The 27,428-nt window shown below is 35.0% G+C and overlaps 1 protein-coding gene across 4 annotated transcripts in view; it reads right to left on the reverse strand.

Annotated features, from left to right (window-relative positions):
• Positions 1–27,428, reverse strand: part of LOC148951387 (uncharacterized) — a 93,744-nt gene that overhangs the window by 63,495 nt on the left and 2,821 nt on the right. For all 4 annotated transcript variants that reach the window (XM_089090836.1, XM_089090839.1, XM_089090838.1 and 1 more), the window contains exons 2-3: positions 6,238–6,383; positions 255–380 (exon numbers count right to left, since the gene is read on the reverse strand). In XM_089090836.1, coding sequence (XP_088946962.1) covers positions 255–380; positions 6,238–6,375 — 264 coding nt within the window. In that variant the 5' untranslated portion in view covers positions 6,376–6,383. The remainder of the gene's footprint in view (positions 1–254; positions 381–6,237; positions 6,384–27,428) is intronic.

The following is a 27,428-nucleotide window of genomic DNA, read 5'->3' on the forward strand; positions in this document are numbered from 1 at the left end:
AGAATGTTGGTAAAATAGATACATTCAGAGCTTAAGACAGTGTTACCCTTACATTTGAAGGCTCCAATTTTAAATTTCCTGCTCAGTTGAAACGTTTCCACGAATTATTAGGAAAGTAATTTAGTTAGTTGACGATTCTGTTTCCGCAAGATAAGGGGTAATTGCTGTTAACAATGGTTAGGAACAATAGAAACAAGTCTTAGCTATCTCTATTTGCAGTCAATGATCACTTATCTTAAATTGACATAACTTACCTTTAGGTGTGAAGGCTTCAAAATAAGATTCAGACTCGTCTCTTCTGCTTTTCGGTCAAGAAGGAACTTACTAAGAATCCCGGCAACACTGTCTTTCACAGAAATGCCTTCATCTGTAGTAACTAACTGAAAAGAAACAACAGTAAGCCCGATAAAAGCTGGGTTAGCAAGTTCAATCTTTGGCAATTATTTCAGAAATGCCACCATGGACTTAAAGTCAAAAGAATAAGTAAAAATCAAAGTACACAATTTCTTGTGAAGTATATGCTTAACATTTAAGAAAAATTCAATGGGACAACAACATTTTCCTATTTTCAAATTAAAACCAATACGAAAGGAATTAAATTTGATTGTATTTATAAAAAAAAAACATCTAGATAACTTAGACACACGGCATACCACCTCATAAAAACAAACGTGATTTATTAAAATTGCACGACGTGCAGCTGCAAAAGATACCAAATAGGTATAGCTTCAATTAATCTTTTTAATTTTTGTATTATTAAAAGAGAAAGTACTAAATTTAAGTCTTGAATAAAGAAGTGTTTGGAAGTCCTTAGTATCCCTTGCTGCAGATCAAAAAGATGAACTAGAAAAAAATCAACAAATCCTGGACATTCTTTCCAGCCATATGATTGACACAATTAAACACATTAAACTAAAAATAAAATAAATACAAAAAACAAAGCTTTTCGATCTAAAGAACAATATTCGAACTCAGATAATTTCTTAAACCACATTGGCCTGACATCACATAAAGAAAAAAACGAGCAAAAATGGGTTTTTTTATAGGCCAAATGAAAGTACTGAAAAAAACACAACAAAGCGAATATTTCGAGAGGACAAACGCCTCTGTTCTTCAGCGCGTTTTTTCAGCTTTTTAAGTGTATTATTAATTGAACTAGAGTGCTGAGTTAATCTGTTAATCTATTAAGTGTATTAATAATACACTTAAAAAGCGGAAAAAACCAGAAAATTTTGACTCTGCCCTTGCAGAGCACATTTTTGAAAAACCAGACCATACTATTTTGTTTAATCAAGCTAGCCTAATTTTGCATGACAAAGGTATAGTCCAGGAATACAGAGAAGCTGTTGAAGTTTATAAATATCAACATTTAGGTCTAGCTTTGAACAGAGATTGCGGTGATTTAATAATAAACGAGTCATATTTCGGTTTTCTCAAAAGAGAAGCCGATACTTTAGTAATCTCTTAAATAAACCTTGAACTACTTTCCCAGTCATATAATCAAACACGTGAACAACCCCTTAGGTCTCAAAGGGTGTCTACAAGAAATATGATAATTAAAACCCGAAGTTAGATGACATACTTCTCCAATTCATTTAATTATTGGTTCGTTTTGTTTTTGAGTGAGTAGATTGTTTTTCTTTTCTTTGTCAGTTGTTTGCTAATATCCGTTGATGGTAGTTCATAATTTTTTGGATTTTGTGCAAATCATGGATATTGGCGAATAACTCGTTTTTATGGTTGTTAGGTATTTGGTTTTAATTTTTTGGCTTTTATTGAATTTTATTCATCTTTTAAATTTTTGTTTTTTTTTCTTTGGTTTTTTGGTTCTTTTCACATTGACTTTCGCGTTTGTTTTTGGATATATTATTTCGTTTCGCGCTGAAGAAGAGGCGTTTGTCCTCTCGAAATATTCGCTTTGTTGTGTTTTTTTCAGTACTTTCATTTGGCCTATAAAAAACCCCATTTTTGTTCGTTTTCTTTCTTTATTCGAGCTTGAAAGTAGTGGAATTTAATTTATGTAAGAAATAAAACTTCATCAAGCAAAAATTACTATGAATAAATTAATGAAACCAAAAACGAAAAGAAGCTAGAATGACGTTGCTTAGGCCAACGTAAACTGTTACAACAGTTTTTGGTCAGTTTCACCAGCAAAAGATTCCAGGAAAAACCCTTTGTTTTATTTCTTTACGATCGATTAGACGCTTTACCAACCAAACCCTGAAAAATTTAAAATACAATAGCCTAAGTTGGAATTTTTGCTTAAAAAAGGCAACATATTTCTTAAAAAAGGTCTCAAAATATGCTATTTCTACTTCAAACTCAGCTTAATTCTATATTCCCCAAAGCCCAATCAATACTGTTACTTTTAAAACGCACCTTGTATACAAGCTCGTGCTTAGTTACTTTGCCCCAAATAATAAAACTTAACCCAATCTACGGTGTCATTTTTAAGGTTGCAGCATGTGCAAGAAAACACTACGTTTTACTTTGCTTCAAACATAATACTTATTATTTGCTTCTGATGCAAATGGTCGTGTGAACAATTCGGTTTTTGTTTATCAAGGAAATTGCCAGAAACACTACTAATAACAGCCAAACTATGTCATCGCTTTGCATCATTATTTGTAATCATTGCATGAAGACAATCAATCCTAAAATATACAGGAAACCACTAAAGATAGACCTGTTAGCACAAGCAGGTTACACCTTGCCTCCAAAGATGAATGCGGTATGTCTACGGTGTTTCGACAGTGAGGAATAATGGTCTAGAATTTGTTAAATCAAATCTCCTTCGTTATAGGCACCTGTCAACCAAAATTCCACAATCAGATATTTTCATGGAGAATTTATGTAGGGGTTGGAAGTTCCATATTTCCTCTGATTTTTTATAGCATTGAATTTTTTTGTCCCCTTCATCCAAGGCAAATTTTCCATTAGTTTCAAGCCGATCGGAGCACTGTCATGAAAAAATCAGAGAAGGTGCGTAGGCCTCTGATTATCGTGATTTTCATATTCTCATTGTTATATCGGATCAAGGCACTTGAACCGTAGGTTTCAATAGGATCTGTGCGTTTTCGTGCGATGGTTAGGGAAGAGGACTATGCCTCAGAAAATATTGTTCTCGGGTTAAGTGTGCCCAAGGTACTTCCCCATAAATTTGAAGTCCACCTTGGAAATAAAATCTGCTTACTTCTCTGCTGAACTTCGGTGGTTGGAATGAGTGTTGGAAAGGTCAGAGTCCACTTTTTGCCTCAACTCATACAGACTAATTATACCGATATGATTCTCCTTCAAACAGAATCATACCCCACGCCTACCTTTCTGCTAAAAAGTTGGTGATGGGAGGGATGGTGTTGAAGAGACCATAAGTCAGATTTTGTTTTCAATCATATATATTAGATTCTTGTATGACTCAAAGTAAAAAAAAGACGCAACCTGCCTACCTTTCTGCCAAAAATCTGGATTCAGGAGGGAGGAGAGGAGGTGAGTACGTTGGATCAGCCAATGGCACTCTTTGTACCTTTAATAATATCCTTGCAAGATTCCACTTCAAGCAACGTTGAAAATACCTACCTTTCGGCTGAAACTGATGGGAAAAAGAAAGGGTCTTGGAGGGGCCTCAGACCCCCTTTTTCTATGAAATATATATATTCAAAACCCTTGCGTAATTTGGCTACAAACTAAGTATTACATTTCTACCTTTTTGCAAAAAAAAGTTGGTAGGAATGAAGGGGGGAAGACCTGATGGACCCAATCTTAAAAATTTAATATAATTGCATGTTTTGACCCAAAAAAAATTGCTCCTGTATATCTTTGCTACACTAAAAGACTAGAGTGCAATTTGTGCTTCACTGAAACAAAATCCTGTGGTAATTTGTGGACATTTGGGATAATTTTGGTTCATTTAAAGTCTGATTCATCTTTTGATATAATTTCTGTTCGTCTTGGGTTCCATTTCTTCATTTTATTCTCACTTTCTCTTATTCGTTTCAGTGATTTTTTATATTTTAACTTTTGTGTCTTATATGAGCATTATTGCTTGTTTGAAAATTGCTCTTTGTCAAAAACCCTTGCTTTAGAAATAAATTAAAGACTTTGATTATCTAGTAGGAAGCAATGTTCAGATGTTGACGTTGCTGTCTTTCTTCGAGTTTGAAACATTTCCTTAAATACATTTTAGAATTGGATTTGGTATGTTAGGTTTGAAGATCTAAAAATAAAATAAAAATATCTAGGTAAAAAAAAAATCGTACTTTGTGGGTATCAATTCTTATTTTTGGGGTATTCTTATCAACATCTAAAAGTAAGCGTCAACCAAATGCTTTGATGCAAAAATTTCAAAATACTAAAAATTAAATCTGGTCGGTTAAACCTGTTATACGAGATTGTATAACATTTTATACTGGCCTTGGCAGAAAGCCAATTAAAATCAGAAAATTGGCAGAAAGCCAATTGGATCCATTAAAAGTAACTAAGTGTAAAACATGTTTTCACTGGTACTCATTTGCGATGATTTAGACACCCTCTCGAGCAATCACCTTCAATAGTTAGGAAAATAAGCTAAACGTTATATCGGACACCTCTCAAGATTTACATCACTACGAGTAGAGAATAGACAATTTCTAATTTAGAAAAAAGCTCTTGTTTTAATTTTGTATTGGAAAATAAATAATTTCTTGGAAAAAAAACAACTCTAAAGCCAATTTAAATCTTTGATGTTGCCCGTTATTATATATCAGGAACTATAATTATAATTTTTATTGTAATAGTAAGTAAAAATATTTGATTTTTCTGCTTCTTTTTTCTTACATTGACTAATTTTGATGAAAGATTATCTTGGCATTTTCTATTTTAAAGTCATGTTTTCGGGCCTAAAAGAGTATTTTTAAATGCAAAACGTGACGTTTCTGTTTTAGCCATAAAAAGGCAATAAATATTTAAAAATAATGACCGAATGATAATGGTAGAAGTGAGTTGGCAGGTTGGATTCGTTTTGTTTTCTACCTCACTGAATTTTCAACGATTTAGATTTTGTTTGAATATTAAATTGTTTCTATTATGTAGTTTTAATTAGTATTTATATTTAAGCTTAATAATTCGGTACTTTGTTTAGCTTCATAGTTCGGTACTTTCTAAGACCAATAGTTCGGTACAATCATCTATGAAAGAGAGAATTAGAAAAGGATAAACGTTGCCTTCAGAATGATACCATAACAAGGAAGAATCCGTAAGCTTATATTACCTTTAGAAGGAAATAAGGCACAGGAAAATTTATCAAGGAACTTCTTCACACTATCCAGAGACCATTTAGAATCACTTATCCCCTCGTTTCTCGTGTTAGCAGTTGGTTCAGACGGATAGAACAGTATCCGGAATAATATTTTTATTTAATTTTTATATAATATTATATATTATTATTACAATTCCTGGATTCACGGACCCAAGTATAACTATATATCTGATTTGGTTCTGATCTTTTAGAGATTTTTATATGATAAGATAAGATATATATAAACCAAAAATATAACAAAAAACATTCAATAGTACAATTTCAAAACCCCATAAAAGCTCCGTGGCCTGTAAGGAGGGGGGCCATAAAACGAAACTCTTAACACTAAACCATTAAACATCATAAAACATTCACTCACAAAAATAGAGAAAAGAAAAAACAGGTACAGAAAGAAAGAGAGAAAGAGAGTTCATTAAATAAGCTTTATGGCAACTGCTATCGATCCTAAGGTCTAAAAATATAATAATAAATAAATAAATAAATAAAAAGGTTAAGGTAATTTGATAACATCAATATAAGATCATTGTAACGAACTAGCAAATGACTATTGCTAGCCAGGATGACTATTATGTTTTATGTTATAGCTATTTCTTGAGAAGGCACACCGAGGAATTTCTTTTTCTTGCTTCTTTTTCTGGGCTTTCCAGCACAGCTTTATGTATTGAACATTGTAGGCCTACATAGAAAGCACTAGGATCAATTGAAGGTAAAAACATTTTTTTCATTGATACTCATTACCAATGCTTTTAGACGCCCTCTAATTCATCATGACAGTATCAGTATCATTTGTTTCAATTAGGCTATTCATAATTGTTAAACGAAAGTTAAAGTCCTTCTTGAGGCACTTTTTGAAAGAGTTGAATTTATGCTATTGGTTTAGAAATGAAAAAAAAAAGTTCAAAATACATTTGTTAATAAAATAAGATAAAATTCAGCACACTGACCTCATCAACAAGCCAGTCAAATACTGCTTGATTTCCAATGGGTAACAGTCCAGTTGCTACAGCTAGACAGTTTTTGGCAAGCCTAAGCCTTTTCTCAATGGGAACTCCATCATCTGATAAGCAGTTTAACACTTCCATTTAAACAGCTGAAAAAAAGCAAAGATAAAACATTCACATGCAAAAAAAATGCACCAAGTGTGCTAGGGGGATATCAAATAATACATATTTTAAATACTTGGGAGGGGGGTATCTGCAATGTCAATAAGTTAAAGTATCCAACTTCTGCTCATTGGCAAATACTGGTCTTGGACAAATTAAATGAAAAAAAAAGTTTTTACAACTGAAAGTAATGAGCAACATTAAAATTTAAAAAGAACAGAAATTATTACGCATACGAGGGGGTTCACCCCCTCGTCAATACCTCACTCTTTACGCTAAAGTTTGAATTTTGTCCCAATTATTTAAGAATGACTCCTGAATCACAAAGGCCATTTAATTAGAATAAAAAATTCTTTTAAAAGTATTAAAAAAAACTTTAGCATAAAGAGCAAGGCATTGACGAGGGGGCGACCCCCCTCATATACATAATAATTTCTGTTTATTCTAAGTTTTAATGTTGCTCCTTACTTTCAGTTCAAAAAATTTGTTTTTTTTTATATAATCTCTGATCATTTTTTTAAATAATGCAGGGAAATCCAACTCCCCCTCGAAGGAACATTTTCTTCCCCCATGAAAAATTCCTCCATGCAAGGATTCTCCCATGTAGCCCCCCACCAGAAAAAGAGCCCATTGAAAAAGTCTGTATACTTCCCAACAACCAATACTATATGTAAATAATGCAGAGTTCACAAATTGCAGCCCTTCCCTTGGGGACTGCTGGGGGTTAAGACATCCTCAAAGACTTCGTTCTTAGATTTTTCGACTATACTGAAAAAATGGCTATTACAAAATTTTGATTGGGTGACTTTGGGGAAAAATGAGCGTAGGAGGGAGGCTAGCTGCCCTCCAATATTTTTGGTCACTTAAAAAGGGCACTAGAACTTTTTTTCTAGTCAAATAAGCCCTCTTCCGATCTTATACAATCACTGGTTCGATATGATCAACCCCGGAAAAAAATAAATAAATAAATACACACGCATCCCTGATCTTTCTTCCACTTTTTTGTACATAGGAGCTTGAAACCTCTACAGTAGGGTTCTACGGTATGCTGAATCTGATAATGTAATTTTCATTAAAATCACTTGATTTTTTTTTTTTGGGGGGGGGTCCCCTTTTTTAAAAATTGAGCAAATTCTGTAAGTGTGTTACTTACAGTTTTCTAAAGAAAAAAATAAATAAATAAACAATACATTGTGCCAACACCGTTCTTTACTTAGGCAGCGCGATTGCGCTGCTTATGATAGTATTCAAAAAAAGAAAGTTAAAGAAAATATTAATATTAATATAAATTAATACTTTTTGTAAGCTATATACCCTAAATTAATAATTCAAAAAATTAATACTTTCTAAACAAGAGAAGGGGAGCAAATAGTTTAATTGAATCTTATTCAGTTTTCTGGAAGAACATCAGCAGAATTAGACCTTTATTTAACTTAATTTTTGCATATAATTGACCACCAATATTTTCAATGTGGATCAAGAAACTCAGCTCCTTTTTATACCCAAGGAACTTCGGTCTTTACTGTCTAAAACACATTATACTTCCCTTATACATTCTGAATTTCTTCTGTTGATATATTATAGAAAAAAATAAGCTAGAATAGTGGTATTTGTAAGAACTTTGTACAATCCAAAATAAATTCTAGCAGGGAGTTTATTTTCTTGTAGAAGTTCACATTTGCATAAAAGCACACAAGAAGGGAGAGGCGAGGAGGCTCTGTTTCAGACTGATCTTCCAAATATAATATTAGTTAATGTCAAGACAGTGAAAACATTCAAATTAGAGCCCGAAAACACTTGAATTTCAGGATTATAGTAATAGCTTCAACCTGGTACAGAGCAAACCACAGCCCATAGTAACCAAAAGCTTAAAAATGCGTTAGAAAACAAAATGTCACATAAGAAAAATTTGACGTAGCTGCTGATTCACGAATGATCTTGGTTCATCTTAATGATAAAGATTATTGTGAAAATCAAATTACAAAAATATCAAAAAAAAAAGCTAATAGGTCTCTTTTTTCTTTTTATTTCTCCACTAATAACTGGGCAATGGAGCACCATAGAGCTGTTTAAGAGGTCATTTGAAATTTAATGCTCATATTTACGCAGTTTTATAATTTTGTCATGACAACACTATCATAAAATGCTGGGCGGGATGCAATAAATAGCTGGGATGCAATTAGGCAGTGGCAATAATCATATTTGGAATAAGTTTTAATTGAATTAAGGTAAATTGAATGGTTTGCTGATTTTTCAGCAAGTAAATTTCAAACTGAATTTTTTGAAGTTTCAAACTGAAACTTCTAGAAACTTCTGAAGTTTCAAACTGAAACCTTTAAAAAAAAGGGACCCCCTTTTTTTGGGGTGGGGGGTCCCCTTTTTTAAAAATTGAGCAACTTCTCTCAGGCTTGTAAATTTTGAAGGGTACCACTGAATTTGATGAATTTTACATATTTTGAATAAGACTCAAAATTCAATTCTTTTGACTTATCTACTGTTATAAAGACTCTATTTCTTAGAGTTTTGGTTACTATTGAGCTGCATCACTCCTTACTTACAGTTCTTTACCACAAACTGTTTGATTAACTTTCAGAATTTGCTTATTGACAAATGTTGCTTCTGGAGAAATAAACTTTCAGACTTATGATCATTGGTAAGTTATCATTGGTAAACTTCCAAATTTTTTTTATTGACAAATTCAGATGCAGAAACTTAAGATTGGAGATAGGGGCAAAACTTTTTTTTATGTGAAACTCAGCTTTTTACGTCATCTACACATACAAACAATATTGCAAGAGAAGGAAAAGTAATAACTCATGTGCTATAGCAAGCTAAAATGATGTAAGTGTTGTTATTTGTACTTTTTTGGAAACTTTTCTCTGTCTCTGACAAAAAGCAAATTTGATTGTTATTCCAGTATCCCTATTTGGACCCATAAAAGCTACTTGTCCCGACGGTATGGTGTTTTTGACATTTGTAAAAAAAAAAACGGAGTAGAATTGTCGATTTTCTACCGATTTGTCTTTGTCCTTTTTGTTTTTCCTTTTCTCTTTTCCATGATTTGTCTTTGATCAAGTGCCTAGTGTTTTAAGATGTAAAATCTCGTATAATCTGATTGATCTGATATGATCTCGTATAATCTTGTTGACTGAGTGCTTAAACGTAAAGTTGTCAATGTTTGTGCGTAAATTTTGTTTTGTCAACAATCTTTTCGTTTTTCCTTCTCTTTTTTTCATACTCTTCTTAGTGCGTTTGTGTGTACAGAGGGTAAAAATAAGTTATTATTATTAGAAGTTAAAAAAAAACGAAAACAAAAATAATGTTTAACAAACCAATGCAACTGGTTTTCTGGGAATAATACAAAAGAATTGGCCTTCAGATTTTTGTTTTTTGAAACAAAAATCGTTTGAAACAACACTTTGAAAAACATTCGTTTTTCAGCAATCCATTCCATAAAGCTATGGTCGGAAGGTAGAATCCTTTTTTTGGATTGGTTTTATTCATTATCGTTAGCTATTATATTAATTAAAAAAACTTTTTCCATAAAATAAGTTTTTCAAAAATAAGTAAAGAACTCCATTCAACCAAAAATTAGCAAAACTAAATCAAATAATCTACCAGGAGTGAAACTACCACAAATGAGCATCGATAAATAAATGAAACCCAAGACGAACAGAAATCAAACAGTTCGTGGTAACGAACTGTAAGTAAGGAGCGACCCGGCTCAATGGTAACCGAAACTCTAGAAAACGGGTTTTTGATACCAATAGATACATCAAAAGAATCAGATTTCAATGTTGATTTCAAATATATAACTTTCATCAAGTTTAGTCCTACCCATCAAAAGTTACTTGCCTGAGAAAATTTGGCTGATTTTCAAAAAAAGGGGGAAAGACCCCCTAAAAGTTATAGAACCTTAATGAAAATCAAACCTTCATATTCAGCATATTAGAGAACCCTACTATAGAGGTTACAAGCTCCTATCTACAAAAATGTGGAATTTTGCATTTTTTGCCAGAAGAAAGATCACGGATGCGTGTTTATTTGTTTGTTTTTTTTTGTTTTTTTTCCCAAGGGTGATCGTATCGACCCAGTGGTCCTAGAATATCGTGGAAGGGCTCATTGGAACGGAAATTAAAAGTTCTAGTGCCCTTTTTAAGTGACCAAAAAAAATGGAGGGCAACTAGGCCCCCTCCCGCACTTTTTTTTTCCCAAAGTCACCCGATCAAAATTTTGAGATAGCCATTTTGTTCAGCATGGTCGAAAATATGATAAATATATCTTTTAGGATGACTTGATCACCACAAGTCTCCAGGGAGAGGCCTAAAAGTTATGAAATTTACCCAATGTTAAACATATAGTATTGGAGATTGGTAAGTATACAGAAGTTTTCAGGAGGGTTCTTTTCTGGTAGTAGGGGGGGGGGGGTCAGGGGTTATGGTGGAGGATCTGTCCATGAAAGAAGTTTTCATGGGGGAAGGAAAATTGCCATGAAGGGGGCCAGCGGCAGATCCAGGGGGGGGGCCTGGGCCCCCCCCCCATTTTTTACGTGTGCCATATCCGCACTCGGGAAATCGAACCCTTTTTGGTAATTAATAAAATAAGACCGAATAAAAAACAAAAAAAACGGATATGCCGTCAATTTTTACTTTCTTTTTATAACATTATATCAAATTCAAATACGACACTGCACGCCTAAGGAGTATTTGGTTTATTTTTTGGAAGTGATAAACGAGCAAAACATTTTGTAAATGCTTACGAGAAACGCATGTCTTTGGGGAGTTGCGTGGGTGGTTAGATCCAACCGGCGGGTGGCTAGGCACGAGCGACCCTGCCACTGCCTTCGGAGTATTTTTGCTCCGTGTGTTAGACCAGTTAGACGGAAACGCATTTAAAATGGATCGGAAAAAAAAAAATCAGGGCATGAATATAGAACAGAGAAGAAACAAAGAATAATGGCGGAAAGCCGTAAAGGATCGAGGGACATCTCTGATTATTTTGCCAAGAAAGATCAGATTAAAGGTAAGCTTTTAAAGATAGAACAATAAGGAAGGAGTGTCGTTTAAAGTGGGTATCAACACTTCTAATTTCTAGCTTTAGCCCCTTGTCGGATAGCTTTCCTGATTAGGCTCATTCGTCAAGCTTCATCGCGTACCAGCTGCGTTTGTTGTTATATATTGCATACGGTCCCTCTTGTACAGTGTTCTTCGTATGCAATTTGTCCGAAGCGTTTGACCTGATTTTTACCAGCCCACTCATCTCGCCTGACGGTTATGATATTGGCTTAAAGTAGTATTTTTACCGACACACTGTGTCAGCTCTGAAATTATCTTTCAAATTCTTGCAGTTAAAGCTCTCTCTTTAGCCTTGTATACTTCGGTGATAATTGTTTTGGGTTTCAGCTCTTGAAAAATATTTGTTAGCATATGTCGGGGATCGGTTCTTGGGGTTGCAAATTAAATTAGTGATGTTTAGGGTGGTATTTTATTTTAAAGTCCGGGTTTCCTAGAAATAGTTTTGGGGTATGAAAGTTCAAGATTGTTGGGGGAGTTTAAAGTTAATGTTGCTGATTCAGTTTATTTTCAAATTTAGTTCCAATTCTGCCTTCACCATGTTGAGAGTTAAATCTACTAAAGCAAGCCATTATACAAAGTGTATATACGTTTACAATAAATGTCTTGTGCAAACTTTAAAAGAGAAACTTTTTTTGTTAGATGTTGAGACGACGGCAACTTCTGATGCCCACTCTGAGTCGACGGTCGGAATGCACAAAAACGCATTCAGCCGGGAGAACGAACTGTCACCAACAACTCCGTCCACTTCACAGACGGCCTTCATAACAAACTTCGGCGAAACGACACACACTGATCAGCTGACTGAAGGATCAAGAAGCAGTACTCAAACCTTGGTGGTACATAGCCCAATACTGATTTTACAGTCCCCGCACCCGCAGCAGAATCAAAGCGCTATTTTTTCGCCTGAAACTGACTTCACGCCGTCGAATGACTTTGGTATTGCAGTAGCGCTGAAAGAGCGAAATCAGTTGTCTTCTGGCGAAATTGTTTTTTATGAACGAAAGGTGGAAGCCGAAGAACCAATCTGATCTTCCAGTCTCGACACAAAAGAGAAAAGGTGGCGAAGTCAAGCGTCGCTTGAATACCGAACATCTTGCCCGGTATCCTTGGCTCGCAGTGAGTCGTCATCCAGACCACGAAGGCCTTTGGTGCAGTGTTTGTGTTTTGATGAGGACCAACGAAAGCGGAGGAGGATGGTCGGCTTTATCTGGAGGCGGCGGAGGGCAAAAAATGGGAAAGTTGGTCTTGAAACCGCTAAAAGACTATTCGAAACTTACCGGGAAAGATGGTGCGCTGACAAACCATGCTGAAGCACAGTTTCACAAACACTGCCAGGAAAAAGCTGCCGCGCTGCTAACAACGTTTCAGCGCGGTAGTCAAGATCAAGATATCAGGAATGCTCTGGACTGTGAAAGGGTCAAGCAAAAACAGCAGAACCGTGCACTCTTGAGAAGCGTTGTTGAAACTGTCAAGCTTTGCGGGGCACAGAATATCCCCCTTCGTGGCCACCATGATGATGGCAAACTTGATATCCAAGACTCTGATGTCATTACAGCAGTAAACGACGGGAATTTCCGCCACCTACTTCGGTATCGGATTCAGAGTGGAGACTCGCAACTTAAAAATTTACTTGAAAATGCACAGAGCAACGCCAAATATACGAGTAAACAGATCCAGACTGAACTGATTGGAACAATTGGGGAAATGATAAAAACCGAAGTAGTGAGAAAAGCAAACAAAGCAACGGTTTGGTGTCTTCTTGCGGACGAGTCAACAGACAGGCAGACCAGGGAGCTGATGGTCATTGTTTGTCGTTATGTGTGTAAAACCGAGCAGGGATACGTGATTCGAGAAGATCCTTTTGCAGTTGTCGATGCCTTTCAAACCCTGTCAAGACTCGCTGGAGATGAGGAAAGTGACGACGGTAGAAGCATCGAAGAGAAGCTAGACGGCAAGAGCCTCGGGAAGCTGCTGTTGAGTGAGGTCAGGAAGTCAAATCTGGATTTGTCAAAGTGCGTTGGTCAAGGATACGACAAAGCTGCTAGCATGGCAAGCTTAACAAATGGTGCTGCTGCTGAAGTTAAACGCCAGTGTGAACTGGCAGATTACTTCCACTGTGTGAGCCATGCCACAAATCTCTCATGTTCAAAGATAGTTTCAGTTCCCATTCTGCGCAATGCCCAAGACGTTGTTCGAGACACAATTTCTCACTTCAGCTCAAGTGCCAAGAGAACAAGACTTCTAAAAAAGCATCTTATCGTGGACAAAGCTAAAACAGAGACACTCGTCAGTCTTTGTACCACGAGATTTGTAGAGAGACACGAAGCAATCAGCAGGTTTTGGGACTCCCTTCCGTCGATCGTTTCTGCTCTGCAGGAGATGGAAGGATGGCACGATCGAGAGGCAAGTAGCAGAGCTTATGCATTACGATCCTGCATTGAAAAATCAGATACACTCGTAGGACTGGTTTGCCTGAATTCGTTTTCGTCAATCATGAAACCTTTGGCCGAGTCACTACAACAGAAGGATGGTGACCTCGTGAGAGCCTTGTCCCTCATTAGCAGCGTGAAGGCAATGCTGGAAGATATGCGATCACATGCCGAAACCAAATTCAGACTGCTTTACGAAGATCTTCTGAAAATGGCCGAAAAGATTGATGCTACCATCAAGGTAACGCAGCCACGCATAGCTTCACGTTCTACATACCGGGCAGGGGTACCCAAGATGGATCCAGAAAGTCATTATAGGATGGCGGCATTCATTCCAGCCCTGGACGCCATGCTGCTTGATTTTACGGAGCGGTTCAGCTGCCATTTTACGAATGCTGCAAAACTTTCAGCTTTGATCCCGGCTGTGGTTAATGGCAAACGCTGGGAGGACGTTCAGCCAGGGTACGAAAAGTACAAGGAGCTGCTCGTGGGTACGGAGATAGACGTTAAAACCGAGTTCGAGATTTGGAACAAGTATTGGTCTAAGGAAACCGTGCAAAAACCGAAAACAGCTATTTCAGCGCTGAACAGTTGTCAGGAAAATGTATTTCCCAACATCTTCGCATTGTTGACAATTCTCGCAACGCTTCCTGTGTCAACCTGTGAAGCAGAACGAATGTTTTCAAAGGTTGACAGGACATGTTCATCAATACGAAGCACGATGACTGAAGAGAGGTTGGAGGCTCTACTACTCATGCAGACTTACAGAGACGAACTGCCGAAAACAGACGATGCTATCGATATGTTCGCTCTCAGAAAAGCTCGCCGATTGAGTTTAGTTGTGTAGTGTGGTACTGTTTTTATTTTCTTTTGCTACGTTTTACCTTTATGAGCATATTTGGCAGTGTTTTGATATAAATAAAGAGCTATCAAATTAGTCTTGTATAATCAGTTTTTGGCGCCCTGTGTCCGGCGCGGCCCCCCTCAAGATTTTCCTCTAGATCCGCCGGTGAAGGGGGCGCCGGACTTGCCATCATTATTTATTGGTTATTGGGAAGTATAAAGACATTTTCAGGAAGGATTTTTTTTTGTGGGGGGGGGGCTAGAGGAGGGGGTTACTCTGGAGAATCTTTCCGTGGAGGATGTTTCTTTGGGGTAAGGGACATTTCTATGAAGGGGGCGCCGGATTTCCAAGCATTATTTAAAAAACGATCAGAAATTAAATAAAAAAAACAAGTTTTTTCAACTGAAAGTAAGAAGCAACATTAGAACTTAAAACGAACAGAAATTATAACGCATGTGAGGGGGTTCTCCCCCAAGTTAATACCTCGCTCTTTACGCTACAGTTTTTTTTTCAGTGCTTTCAAAAGAGCTATCTATTCTAATTAAACGGCCTTTGTGATTCAGGGGTTTGTGAATCAAATTTTTTTTAACTTTTAACGTAAAGAGCGTGGTATTGACTAAGGGGAGAACCCCCTCATATACGTAATAACATATACGTAATAAAAAAAAACAATAAAAAAACAAGCAATACGGCTCAATAGTAATCGAAACTTTTAAAAAGAATGTGTTTATAATGCTGATTCTAAATATTTTATTAAGTTTAGTATTACTCATCAAAGGCTACGAGCCTGAGAAAATTTACCCGATTTTTTAAAGAGGGGGGAAACATCCCCTACAAGTGAAAGAATTTTAATGAAAATCACACCGTCAGATTCAGCGCATCAAAAAACCCTATTACATAGGTTTCAAGCTCATATCTGCAAAAATCTGCAACTTTGTATTTTTTTTTCCAGAAGAAAAATATACGAATATAGAAGTTAGTTACGTAATTTAATTTGTAAATTACGTCATAACCAAATTAGAGACATCCATTTAGCAAAAGAAAAGTAAATTTTTTATGCAAATTTTGTTTACTTATTCAATGACGGTGAACCAAAATAAAAGCTGCATTAACTAAAAAACGATCAGAAATTAAATAAAAAAAAAACAAGTTTTTTAATCTGAGAGTAAGCAGCGACATTAAAACTTAAAACGAACAGCAATTATTCCGTATATGAAAGGGCCTGTCCCATCCTCAACGCCTCGCTCTTTACGCTAAAGTTTGACTCTGTCTCCCAGCTTTATTTTGTAAAACAATAAAAAACTTTAGCGTAAAGATCGAGGCGTTGAGGAGGGGACAGCCCCCTTCATATACGGAATAATTTCTATTTGTTTTAAGTTTTAATGTCGCTCCTTACTTTCAGTTTAAAAAACTTGTTTTTTTTTATTTAATTACAATAAATAACCGCGCAAAACTCAAAACGAGCAGAAATTAACATGAGTAGGGCTCAAAACTCCTATGCCTTCCCAAGGCCAGAACATAATTTGTACTTTACTGAAAATATAAATGTTTTTACTTTTATAACTTTAATAAATCAAATAATATTAACATTTTGATTACTAAATATCAGTATATGTATATTAAAATGACAATGTACGTTCATTTGTATTTATTTTTCAGTAAAGTGCAAATTATGTTCTGGCCTTGGGAGGACATAGGGGTTTTCAGCCCTACTCATGTTAATTTCTGCTCGTTTTGAGTTTGACTCGGTTATTTATTGTAATTTCTGTTCGTTTTGGGTTTCATTTATTTATCGATGGTGATTTGTGGTAGTTTCATGCTTGGTAGATTATTTTATTTTATTTTTGCTCATTTTTGGTTTAATGGAGTTCTTTACTTTTCTTTGAAAAATTTAATTTGTAGAAAAAGTTTTTTTATAATTAATTTCTGTTCGTTTTATATTGAAATAGTCTTTTCAGGGAAAAAGAAAATAATACTTTAAATCTTTTCGTTTTTTAAGACTGTATAGTTTGGCCTGCTATTTGTATGCTGGAGAAAAATTTTCAGCAATTTTTAACAACATACACCCTTTTAAAAATCTGGACACAGAAAGTAGTATTTAATTTAGTTTCATACCTCCTCTAGTTGACCTGAAATAGAAAACTTGATACCATTCCGAAAAATCTTTTTACTTTCTTTGATAGCTTGGATACACTAACACTATTTGATTTGGTTAAATTTTAAGAGCAGAAGTAGCCCCGAAAGTTTGAACATAATACACTCAGTCGTTCTTGGGATACTGCTGAGATGCCTTATTGGGAATTAGCATTAACGTAGTGAATTTTGATTTAATTTTAAGGCAACATTTAGTTTTTAAACATAATGGGCAAATAGGAGGGGGAATAGTTGCCCTCAAATCACTTTCGACTATTAAAAAGGGCATTAGCCCTTTCTATTTTCAATAGAATGAGCCCTTTTCGAAATTCCTACGACAACTCCTTCGATACAAAATGCCCTGGTCTAAACAAAAACAAAAATAATACATTGTACCCATATCGATCTTTACTATAAAAATGTCAAACCTTCCAATAATTTTCGATAATTATAAAAGTCACTAGCGCTTTCAATTCCCAATCGAATAAGCCATTTTTGAGTTTCTACGACAACGCTTTCTATAAACACCTTATATGCCCCCAGGGCATAAATTACAACCCTTGTAATTAATAAAAACCTCATAAAAATCTAAATAAATCTAAATCTAAAAATCCTAAATAAAAATCTCAAAATTTTTATTGGATGTGTTAGGGGAAATGCAACCCTTGTATTTAATAAATACCTCATAAAAATCTAAATAAATATATATCTAAAAATCCTAAATAAAAATCTCAAAATCTTTATTGGGTGTGTTTGGGGAAATGGTGGGCGCGAGAGCAGCGTTAGTTGCTCTCCAATCACTTTCAACTATTAAAAAAAGCCCTACTCCTTTCAATTTCCAGTCGAATGAGCCCTGTTGAAGTTTCTACGACAACGCTTTCAATAAAAAACTTTATATGCCCCCAGGGTATAACTTACAATCCCTGCCCTGAGTGTTGGGGGGGGGGGTGTCATCCTTAAAGACCTAATTCCCCAAACTTTCAGCTACGTTGAACAAAATTACTATCTTAAAATTTTGATTGGATGTGTTCATGGAAATGTTGGGTGTAAGAGGGGGTTAGTTGCCCTCCAATCACTTCCGACTGTTAAAAAGGGCACTAGCCCTTTCAGATTCCAATCGAATGAGCCCTTTTTGAATTTTCTACGACAACACTTTCTATAAAAACCTTATATGCCCCAGGGCATAACTTACAACCCTTGCACTGAGGGCTGTGAGGAGGTTGTCATCCTCAAAGCCATAATTTCCAGACCTTTCAACTACGTTGAACAAAATGGCTATTTCAAAATTTTGACTGGATCTGTTTGGGGAAATGGTGGGAAAGAGAGGGGGGTTACTTGTCATCCAATCACTTTCGACTATTAAAAAGGGCACTAGCCGTTTCAATTTCCAATCGAATGATTCCTTTTTGAAGTTTCTATGACAACGCTTTCTATAAAAAAAACTTATAAGGCCCCAGGGCATTACTTAGAACCCTTGCCCTGAGGGCTGTAGGGGGAGTGTCTAGACTGGAAACATAATTTCCGGACTTTTTGACTACGTCGAACAAAATAGCTATCTTAAAATTTTGATTGGACGTGTTTGGGGAAATGGAGGGTGTGAGAGGGGTGTTAGTTATCTTCCTATCACTTTCGAGTATTAAAATGGGCAAAATCCCTTCTAATTTCCAATTGAATGAACCCTTTTTGAAGTTTTTACAACATCACTATCTATAAAGACCTTATATGCCCCAGGGCATAACTTATAACCCTTGTCCCAAGGACTCTGAGGGGGTTATCATCCTCAAAGACCTAATTTCCAAAATTTTCGACTACGTTGAACAAAATGGCTATCTAAAAATTTTGATTGGATGCGTTTTGGGAAAATCTCGGTGTGTGAGGTGGGTTAGTTGCCTTCCAGTCCCTTTTGGATATACAAAGGGCACTAGCCCTTTAGATTTCAAATCGTATGAGCCGTTTTCCATGCCATACGACACCGTTATCAGAAAAATCTATACATGGCCCGAGGGCGTAACTTATAACTCTTACCCTGAGGGCTCTAGGGGGTGTGTCATGTTCGAAGATATAATTTCCGGACCTTTCAACTACTTTGAACAAAATGGTTATTTCAAAATTTTGATTGTATGTGTTTGGATAAATGTCGGGTGTGGAAGGGGTGTTAGTTGCCTTCCAATCACTTTCGACTATTAAAAAGGGCACTAGCCATTTCAATTTCCAAACAAATGATCCCTTTTTGAAGTTCCTAACGACAACGCTTTCTATAAAAACCTTATATGCCCCCTGGGCAGATCTTACAACCTTTACCCTGAGGACTGTGGGGGATTTGTCATCCTCAAAAACCTAATTTCCAGGACTTTTAACTACGTTGAACAAAATGGATATCTCAAAATTTTGATTGGATGTGTTTGGGGAAAAGGTGGGCGTGAGAGGGGGGTTAGTTGCCCTCCAATCACTTTTGACTATTGAAAAGGGCACTTGCCCTTTGAATTTCCAATCGAATGAGCCCTTTTTGAAGTTTCTGTGACAAAGCTTTCTATAAAAATCTTATATGGCCCCAGGGCATAACTTAAAACCCTTGCCCTGAGGGCTGTGTGGAAGAGTCTCCTCAAAAACAATAATTTCTATCTGGAAATCAACTACGCTGAACAAAATAGCTATCTCAAAATTTTGATTGGATGTGTTTGGGGAAATGCTGGTACTGGATCGGGTTTCAGGTGCATTCCGGTTAATCACGACTATTAAAAAGGGCACAAACCTATTTAATTTCCAATCTAATGAACACTTTTCGAAGTTTCTACGACAACTCCTTTGATAGGAAGTGCCCTGGTCTAAAGGAAAAAATAAATAAATAAACAATACATTGTGCCAACACCGTTCTTTACTTAGGCAGCGCGATTGCGCTGCTTATGATAGTATTCAAAAAAAAAGAAAGTTAAAGAAAATATTAATATTAATATAAATTAATACTTTTTGTAAGCTATATACCCTAAATTAATAATTCAAAAAATTAATACTTTCTAAACAAGAGAAGGGGAGCAAATAGTTTAATTGAATCTTATTCAGTTTTCTGGAAGAACATCAGCAGAATTAGACCTTTATTTAACTTAATTTTTGCATATAATTGACCACCAATATTTTCAATGTGGATCAAGAAACTCAGCTCCTTTTTATACCCAAGGAACTTCGGTCTTTACTGTCTAAAACACATTATACTTCCCTTATACATTCTGAATTTCTTCTGTTGATATATTATAGAAAAAATAAGCTAGAATAGTGGTATTTGTAAGAACTTTGTACAATCCAAAATAAATTCTAGCAGGGAGTTTATTTTCTTGTAGAAGTTCACATTTGCATAAAAGCACACAAGAAGGGAGAGGCGAGGAGGCTCTGTTTCAGACTGATCTTCCAAATATAATATTAGTTAATGTCAAGACAGTGAAAACATTCAAATTAGGGCCCGAAAACACTTGAATTTCAGGATTATAGTAATAGCTTCAACCTGGTACAGAGCAAACCACAGCCCATAGTAACCAAAAGCTTAAAAATGCGTTAGAAAACAAAATGTCACATAAGAAAAATTTGACGTTGCTGCTGATTCACGAATGATCTTGGTTCATCTTAATGATAAAGATTATTGTGAAAATCAAATTACAAAAATATCAAAAAAAAAGCTAATAGGTCTCTTTTTTCTTTTTATTTCTCCACTAATAACTGGGCAATGGGGCACCATAGAGCTGTTTAAGAGGTCATTTGAAATTTAATGCTCATATTTACGCAGTTTTATAATTTTGTCATGACAACACTATCATAAAATGCTGGGCGGGATGCAATAAATAGCTGGGATGCAATTAGGCAGTGGCAATAATCATATTTGGAATAAGTTTTAATTGAATTAAGGTAAATTGAATGGTTTGCTGATTTTTCAGCAAGTAAATTTCAAACTGAATTTTTTGAAGTTTCAAACTGAAATTTCTAAAAACTTAAATCCAAATCCTCAAAAAAAAAAAAAACTTAAAAAGCTTCATTTCGCTTATAGCTTAAACCCTGTAAAATTATTAAAACATCAGATCTCACACATGGTTTAGGGCATTGCAATATAAGTGAAAACTGCAAGTAAAGCAAGAAGCAAATTCTGTGATTCTAATCAGTGCTAGTTCAAGCTTAGTTGTAAGCCAATATGAATGAACGCTGAGTCAAACAGATGTTGAGTTAAATGGGGTTAAGTTAAACAGGATTGAGTAACATTCATACCAATTATGTCTGCCTCCCCTTGTTTAACTCGACCCCATTTAACAGAGCCCTTCTTCAACTCAACCCTCATACAACTCAGCCCATTTCCACTTCAACCCCCATGCAATTTAACCATCGGTTAACTCAGCCCCACTGCAACTAAACCCTATTTGACTCAATTCCTATTCAAATAAGCCCCCATGCTATCCCTCATTTAATTCAATCACTGTTTAACTAAACCCTATTTGACTAAACCCCTATTTAACCTAAATCAACAATATAACCAGTAAATGTAATTCAGCTCATAGTGTTGGAAGAGATAAAAATTAAGTTAAATAATATGATTTTTATTTTAAAAAAAAATATCCTTCTGTCTTATATATTTGAAATTAGTGCAACTTTTCACGCCCAGGGACCAAACACACTTCATTTTCATGGTTGCAGCAATAGGTGCAACCTAGTACAGAAAAACAGAAAAGACCATATAGATCCATTCTTGAAAGTGTCTTTCAATTCGAATTAAGTTTGGGGGTTAACCAGATGGGTAAGCTTGCTATGTTTACCATTAATCCATTAGCTAAAAGACAACCATTCAATTTGCTGTTCAATGCTATTTCTGAATATTATAATTGCTGCCATTACAATTTTGGCCCAGCCCCGGGATACAGCCCGAGTCTGCATACAAACCTGACGATTTTGGTGGTTTGCATTATTTTTTTTGTTGTGCTTATTTCTCATCAATGGTTGCTTCATAATGCCAAATAAAAGCAATCAAAAAAGACAAAAAATAAATCAGTGATATTTTGTATTTAGTCTAGGGCTACATTCAGGCATTAGGAAAGATGAAGCAGAATTACGCAGTAACTGTTACTTTATTTGGAAAGAACATTGTATGATAGTCTGAATGGTTTGTTATTTTTTGAGCCAGCAAATAAATTTGATATTTAACAGATTTACTACCAAAACGTTTACTACAAAAACTTGATTTCACTTAAAGCTCAACCATGTAAAATTGTTACAGCATCAGATCCGTCCATAAGTTTAGGGCAAAGCAATATAAGTTGGAAAAAGGGAGGAAAGAGAGAAGCATATTTTGAGCTTCTAATCAGAATTAGTTAAAAGTTATTCAAAGGCCATGCGTTGATTTTAGTCAAACAGGGGTTGATTTAAATGGGTGATGAGCTAAATAAGAATTGAATTGCATGGGACTGAATTTAGTTAAATGGGGCTGATTTTAATGGGGTTGAGTTGAATACAGCTGATTTGGATGGGGGTTGATTTTAACAAGGGATCAGTTGAATGGGGCTGAGTTACAAGCATACCATAGTTTCATGGAGAAGAGCAAGAAGAGTAACTGAAGTCTCTTGCCTTGCACGTGGGGGAGGGTGACCAGCCATGTCTTATAAACCTCTCCCACCTCACATTGAACAATCTTATCTGTACCCACTTACTAGTCTTATAAGAGACCCTAGTGCAGGCCAATTATTGCACAGTGTTATACCCAGCATTGGTTTCAAACACTTTTCATGAACTTGTACAGTAATTTTCTAAAAGTAAAACTGCCTATTCCAATTTGTAGTAAAAATAGAGAGTACCCACATTTTACTGACACAAAGACTATTATGCTATAGGATTGAAACTTTTAAGAATCCATCTACATCCCAAATTATAAACCAGGAAGATACTTTGAAGTTTCAAGGCCTGTCTCTTTTCTCCTCATGCAGCTTTAAAAACTGTGAAAAGGTTCTATATTATTGCACCCAAAGCAAAAACAGTATCAGACAAAATTTTATAGGAATCTCAGAATTTTATAGGAGTAAAAACAAAGCATCTGACGCTAACATTTTTGATAAATTAATAACAAAGAGCTCATGTTTTTTTTTACAATAAATCAAAGTGATAAGCATAGATATTCTTGAAAGACAGTGTGAATTTCACAAAACTCTGGCTATATCCTTTTGTTCTGGTCATTCTAGGGCATGTCTAGCTGATATGATTAAATAATATTTAAAGTTCCAGTGAGAATTTGATGTAGAAACAAACAAAATCAGCCAAGTATTTCAAGGTTTCAAACTCATGTAGCAAGCCAAAAAGAAGGAATAGAAAGAAAGACTTACATAGCCAATGATACTATAGCAACAATATTCATTAATACTACCAATATACAAAAACTAAAAGAAAACACTGAAACAACGTCATGCCTACTTTATACAATGCAGCATGTTTCTATTGACCAGATTACCCTGTTTCCTTCCATTGTTCTCCATATTTAAAATCATTTTAAATAATACTTTTATCCATAAATTCTAATTTGATTGCTTGGTGGTGTGATTTTTAGCAGTTCAGGTTAACAAAGAAGAAATGGTGCAGCACAAGATGATACACACCTAATAAATATGGTATTTAGGGTTATATCTGGTACCATTAGAGGGGGGGCACCTTTAGATAAAGAATTTAAAGTTGCTACTGTACTTTTATTATGTTAAAATGTTTCCTTCTGTAAAGCTACTAATTTATGATGTTAGAGTTTTGAGAAGGTTTGATGGTTTCCTTCAAATGCACCCCCAATTTTAATGATTACCCAAATCAATCAAGAAAACCGTAAATCTGTTGAAAGAGCCTCTCTCTGGAACTGTACTAAGAAAAGTAAAAAACAAAGTGGTTGCAGACTGGAGGTAGCACTCCTCTGAAGGAAACATCGCTGAAGGACAATAACAGCCAGTGAAAAATAGAAAGAAAGTTATGCAAATATTTTGGTTGAGACCTCCACTGAACCACCCTCAGTGCAGAATAATAATATAAAATGCAGAGAAAGTCCAAAGGATAATATGGGAACCAAACCTCAAAATATACACTGGAACTAAAATAAGGACCCTTTCAAAGTAACAATGAAAGGGTAACTGAATAAAAAATACAATGCTGAATGTCATTTCACAATTTCACTTTACAAAAAGCATTCTTAAAGGCTAATTGATTGCCAGGTAGGGTATTATCAGAGACTCTATTAGATTGCAAATATAAATTTGTGGATGGATATAAAAATGAATGAAATTAATAAGTTCATCATAAATGAGGCTTAGAAAAGTTTCTCTAGTGAACTTATTAATGAGCATTCTATGTCCTCATTAATGAACAGTGAACATTCTGAGAACTACTTTAAAACGTTACAAAATTTCTACTTTTCCTAAATGAAGACAATGCAGACTACATATGGGCCTGGGGCAAACTGTGCAGTATTTGGACAGCTAACCATTACTTCAACAGTTAAGTCACAGTAAAATCTGTGATATATCATGTAGAAAGTGTCTTAATAAATATATGATTAGCCTAACTTCAACATATTAATCATGCACATACATATGCAACACTAACAATTCAAAATGCACTAATAGTCAACACTGGGGCCTACTCTTCAACACCCACTTTAAGCTTGAGCCTTAGCCTGGAAAATACTGCCTAATCTTGGTCATATGATCTCAAAGTCAGAACTAACTATCTTAATCATAGACAGAGTGCATCCTGGATACTATTCAATTCAAGACAAAGGTTATGAAGTAGAAGAATTGCATTTAAATAGGTTATGTAACTTTACTCAAAATTTAAAGTTTTAAAAGGTTTTCTTGGATTGTAGTTAGCCTACTCAAATCTACATAGCCCAGTCCAAACCATCAATCTATCTCAACTGTCTAAAAATATCTACATCATATTCTAAATCAGTAACCTTCTTGCTATGTTAATGCAAAATAGTGTACATTTAAACCAAAATATTTGATCAAGATCACTGTCCAAGTACTAAAGCTAGTACCCTGCTCTATACATTTTCAATAGCAGGACTATTTTCTTCTTATTAATTTAACAGCAAACAACATGTGTCAGGAACAACACATGAAAGTAATTTAGAATGTTTAAAAGTACTTTCCAGAATTTTATAGTTTTTTCTACTTGAGAGTGGGAGTGCTAAACCAACAGATATTGGAAAAAAGACATATTAATAAAAATTCACTGAGTTTATAGGCTATATTTTGGACTAGCTACACTTTTCAATTAGAGAGAGAGGGTGGTATTATTCTAGTGGCTTACCCCCTCAGAAGGAGACATGTGAAAAAAATTCTTGCTTAATGATATACAGAAAAATTGCAATTAAAACTTGTTCCAGGTGTTTCTTCTTTCATTCACTTTTTTTAAGTGAAAGAAAATTTTTATAGTTTGTTATATCCAAAACAAAAACCTACCAGATTTTTTTAGAATCTGTAACATTGTATGTCATTTTCTGGTTGATCTTGTATGGCATAACCCAAACTAAAAACTTTTACATAACTTTAAGTCAGACTGAAAGAGCTTAGGGAACCAGGTATAAAATCAGATTTTTCACTTGCCTCTTGGCAAATCCTTACCTGAACACTAACTGAAAAGCTCATTATTTGCAATAAAACCAAAAAAAAAAAAAACACTATCAGGACATGATTTTGGCAACAGACCCATTCCTGAAAATTTCTGAAGTATATCAAATGGGAAACATAAGTTAGAAACTACAAGCAAAGCAAGATGCAAATTTTCACCTTCTAATCAACACTAGTTAAAACTTAGGCTTAGGCCTTGGGCTGAATTGATTCAAACACGGTTTGATTTAAATGGGGGTTCAGTTAAATGGGGTCAAGTTACACATGGTTCAAATGCTCAAAGGTTCAGTCACATGTACACCTTTAAGACTAGGTTGGGAAATTAAACACCTAAAGCTTAAAAATAGCAGCTCTTCAGGAGACACACTAGAACAAAAGTAGGGACATTCTTAGATTACTAATTGTATGCTCATTTTTACAGTTTGGTTTGCATTTTTGACACTTCATTCCCCAGTCCCCTTGTAATGATCTCATATAGCCCTAGACTATATAAAGAAACTAACCATAGAAATGGTGAAATTCCTATCTTATTATATGCAGCAGTTATCAATTTATCATTTTCATTTTTTCTATTTCCATTAGTGTTTTTCAACAACAAAATCCCTTCCAGAATTATAAAATTTAAAATAAAATAGTAACCTTTATTATGATTCTTAAGATGCATTCTGTGAATTCTATTAATTTTTTATTTACTTTTTATGCTGGCATGGTCAGTGTAAAAGCAAAGTTGTATTAGCATCAGAGATTAACCTTACCACATTCCACACCTCTTAATGTGCAAATATATTGCCTGAGCTGTATACATGCACTAAATCTCTGTAAGTCATACAATTCCAGGCATATTTTTGAACATAAGGGGTGGGGTGTTGCTAAAGTTCATTTAAGACACTAATGAATGTTGTATTTTGGTTCAGATGAAATATTGATCCAAAGGAAGCCTATGTCTATTTTTTAGCTATGTCACTTGCAAGTTAATCAGAAAATTTACCCAAAAGAGTGATAGTTGGCAACATTGCTGGGATTCTTCTGAATGGGCAAACTATTTTATTTGTGTATTGAAAATCATGGAATGCATCTTAAGAATCACAACAATAGGTCACCATATATATTCTATCTATTTTTACAGAAAAATTGTAGTTGACACACTTTTAATGTGTTTCTATTATATTCTATCCCCAATCCTTAACATATAAATATATGACCCAAAATATATATTTCTCACGCATTTCGCCATGTGTCACATTTTTTTCTCCCTTTGTACTCATAAATTGAATCAATGCTGACAAAATCAAGAAATGGAAAAACACATAGGAAAGGTATAACTTATTTACAAATAAAACTGAGTAAGCCATAGACTTGTCTCATTAAAGATACAATAGAAGTACAGCAACAAAATAATAGATTTAACAGTCTGAAAGCCATTAGAAAACAATACTGACAGTATAAAAAAAAAAATAATAACACTTCTGATTCTGAGCAACAAAGCCATAACTCTTATAGCTCCATTAGGCATTTACATTATAAAAATAACAACAAAATTCTGATATTAATCAATAAACTAACTTCTGCAATGAACAAAAAGGACAATAAACAATACTTGGGACACCTGAGTATTGATTGGTACCATAAACAAATAACTGAAGTGGTTTTCTGCCATCCAACAGAAAATTTTTAGCTAACATTTTCCCCAACAATTGTTTTTCCATTGCCAACTCAAAATTTAATGCTTGTAGAAGAAAATTGTTGGGGAATTTAGAGCGAAATATTCAAAAATAAGCAGGATGGGTACTTTTTATGCTTACAATATTGATAAAGAATCATGGACTGCTATTATTCTTATTTTTCTTCCCTCCCCCTTCTAAATTTTGAACCATATCTTTTCTGGTAATCTCACTGAAAAAAAAAATTAATTCTTCCCATTGAA

The sequence above is a fragment of the Artemia sp. Qi Xiang Cuo genome, chromosome 6 (genome assembly GCF_049724085.1).
Source record: "Artemia sp. Qi Xiang Cuo chromosome 6, ASM4972408v1, whole genome shotgun sequence".
In the NCBI taxonomy this organism is placed as follows: Eukaryota; Metazoa; Arthropoda; class Branchiopoda; order Anostraca; family Artemiidae; genus Artemia; species Artemia sp. Qi Xiang Cuo.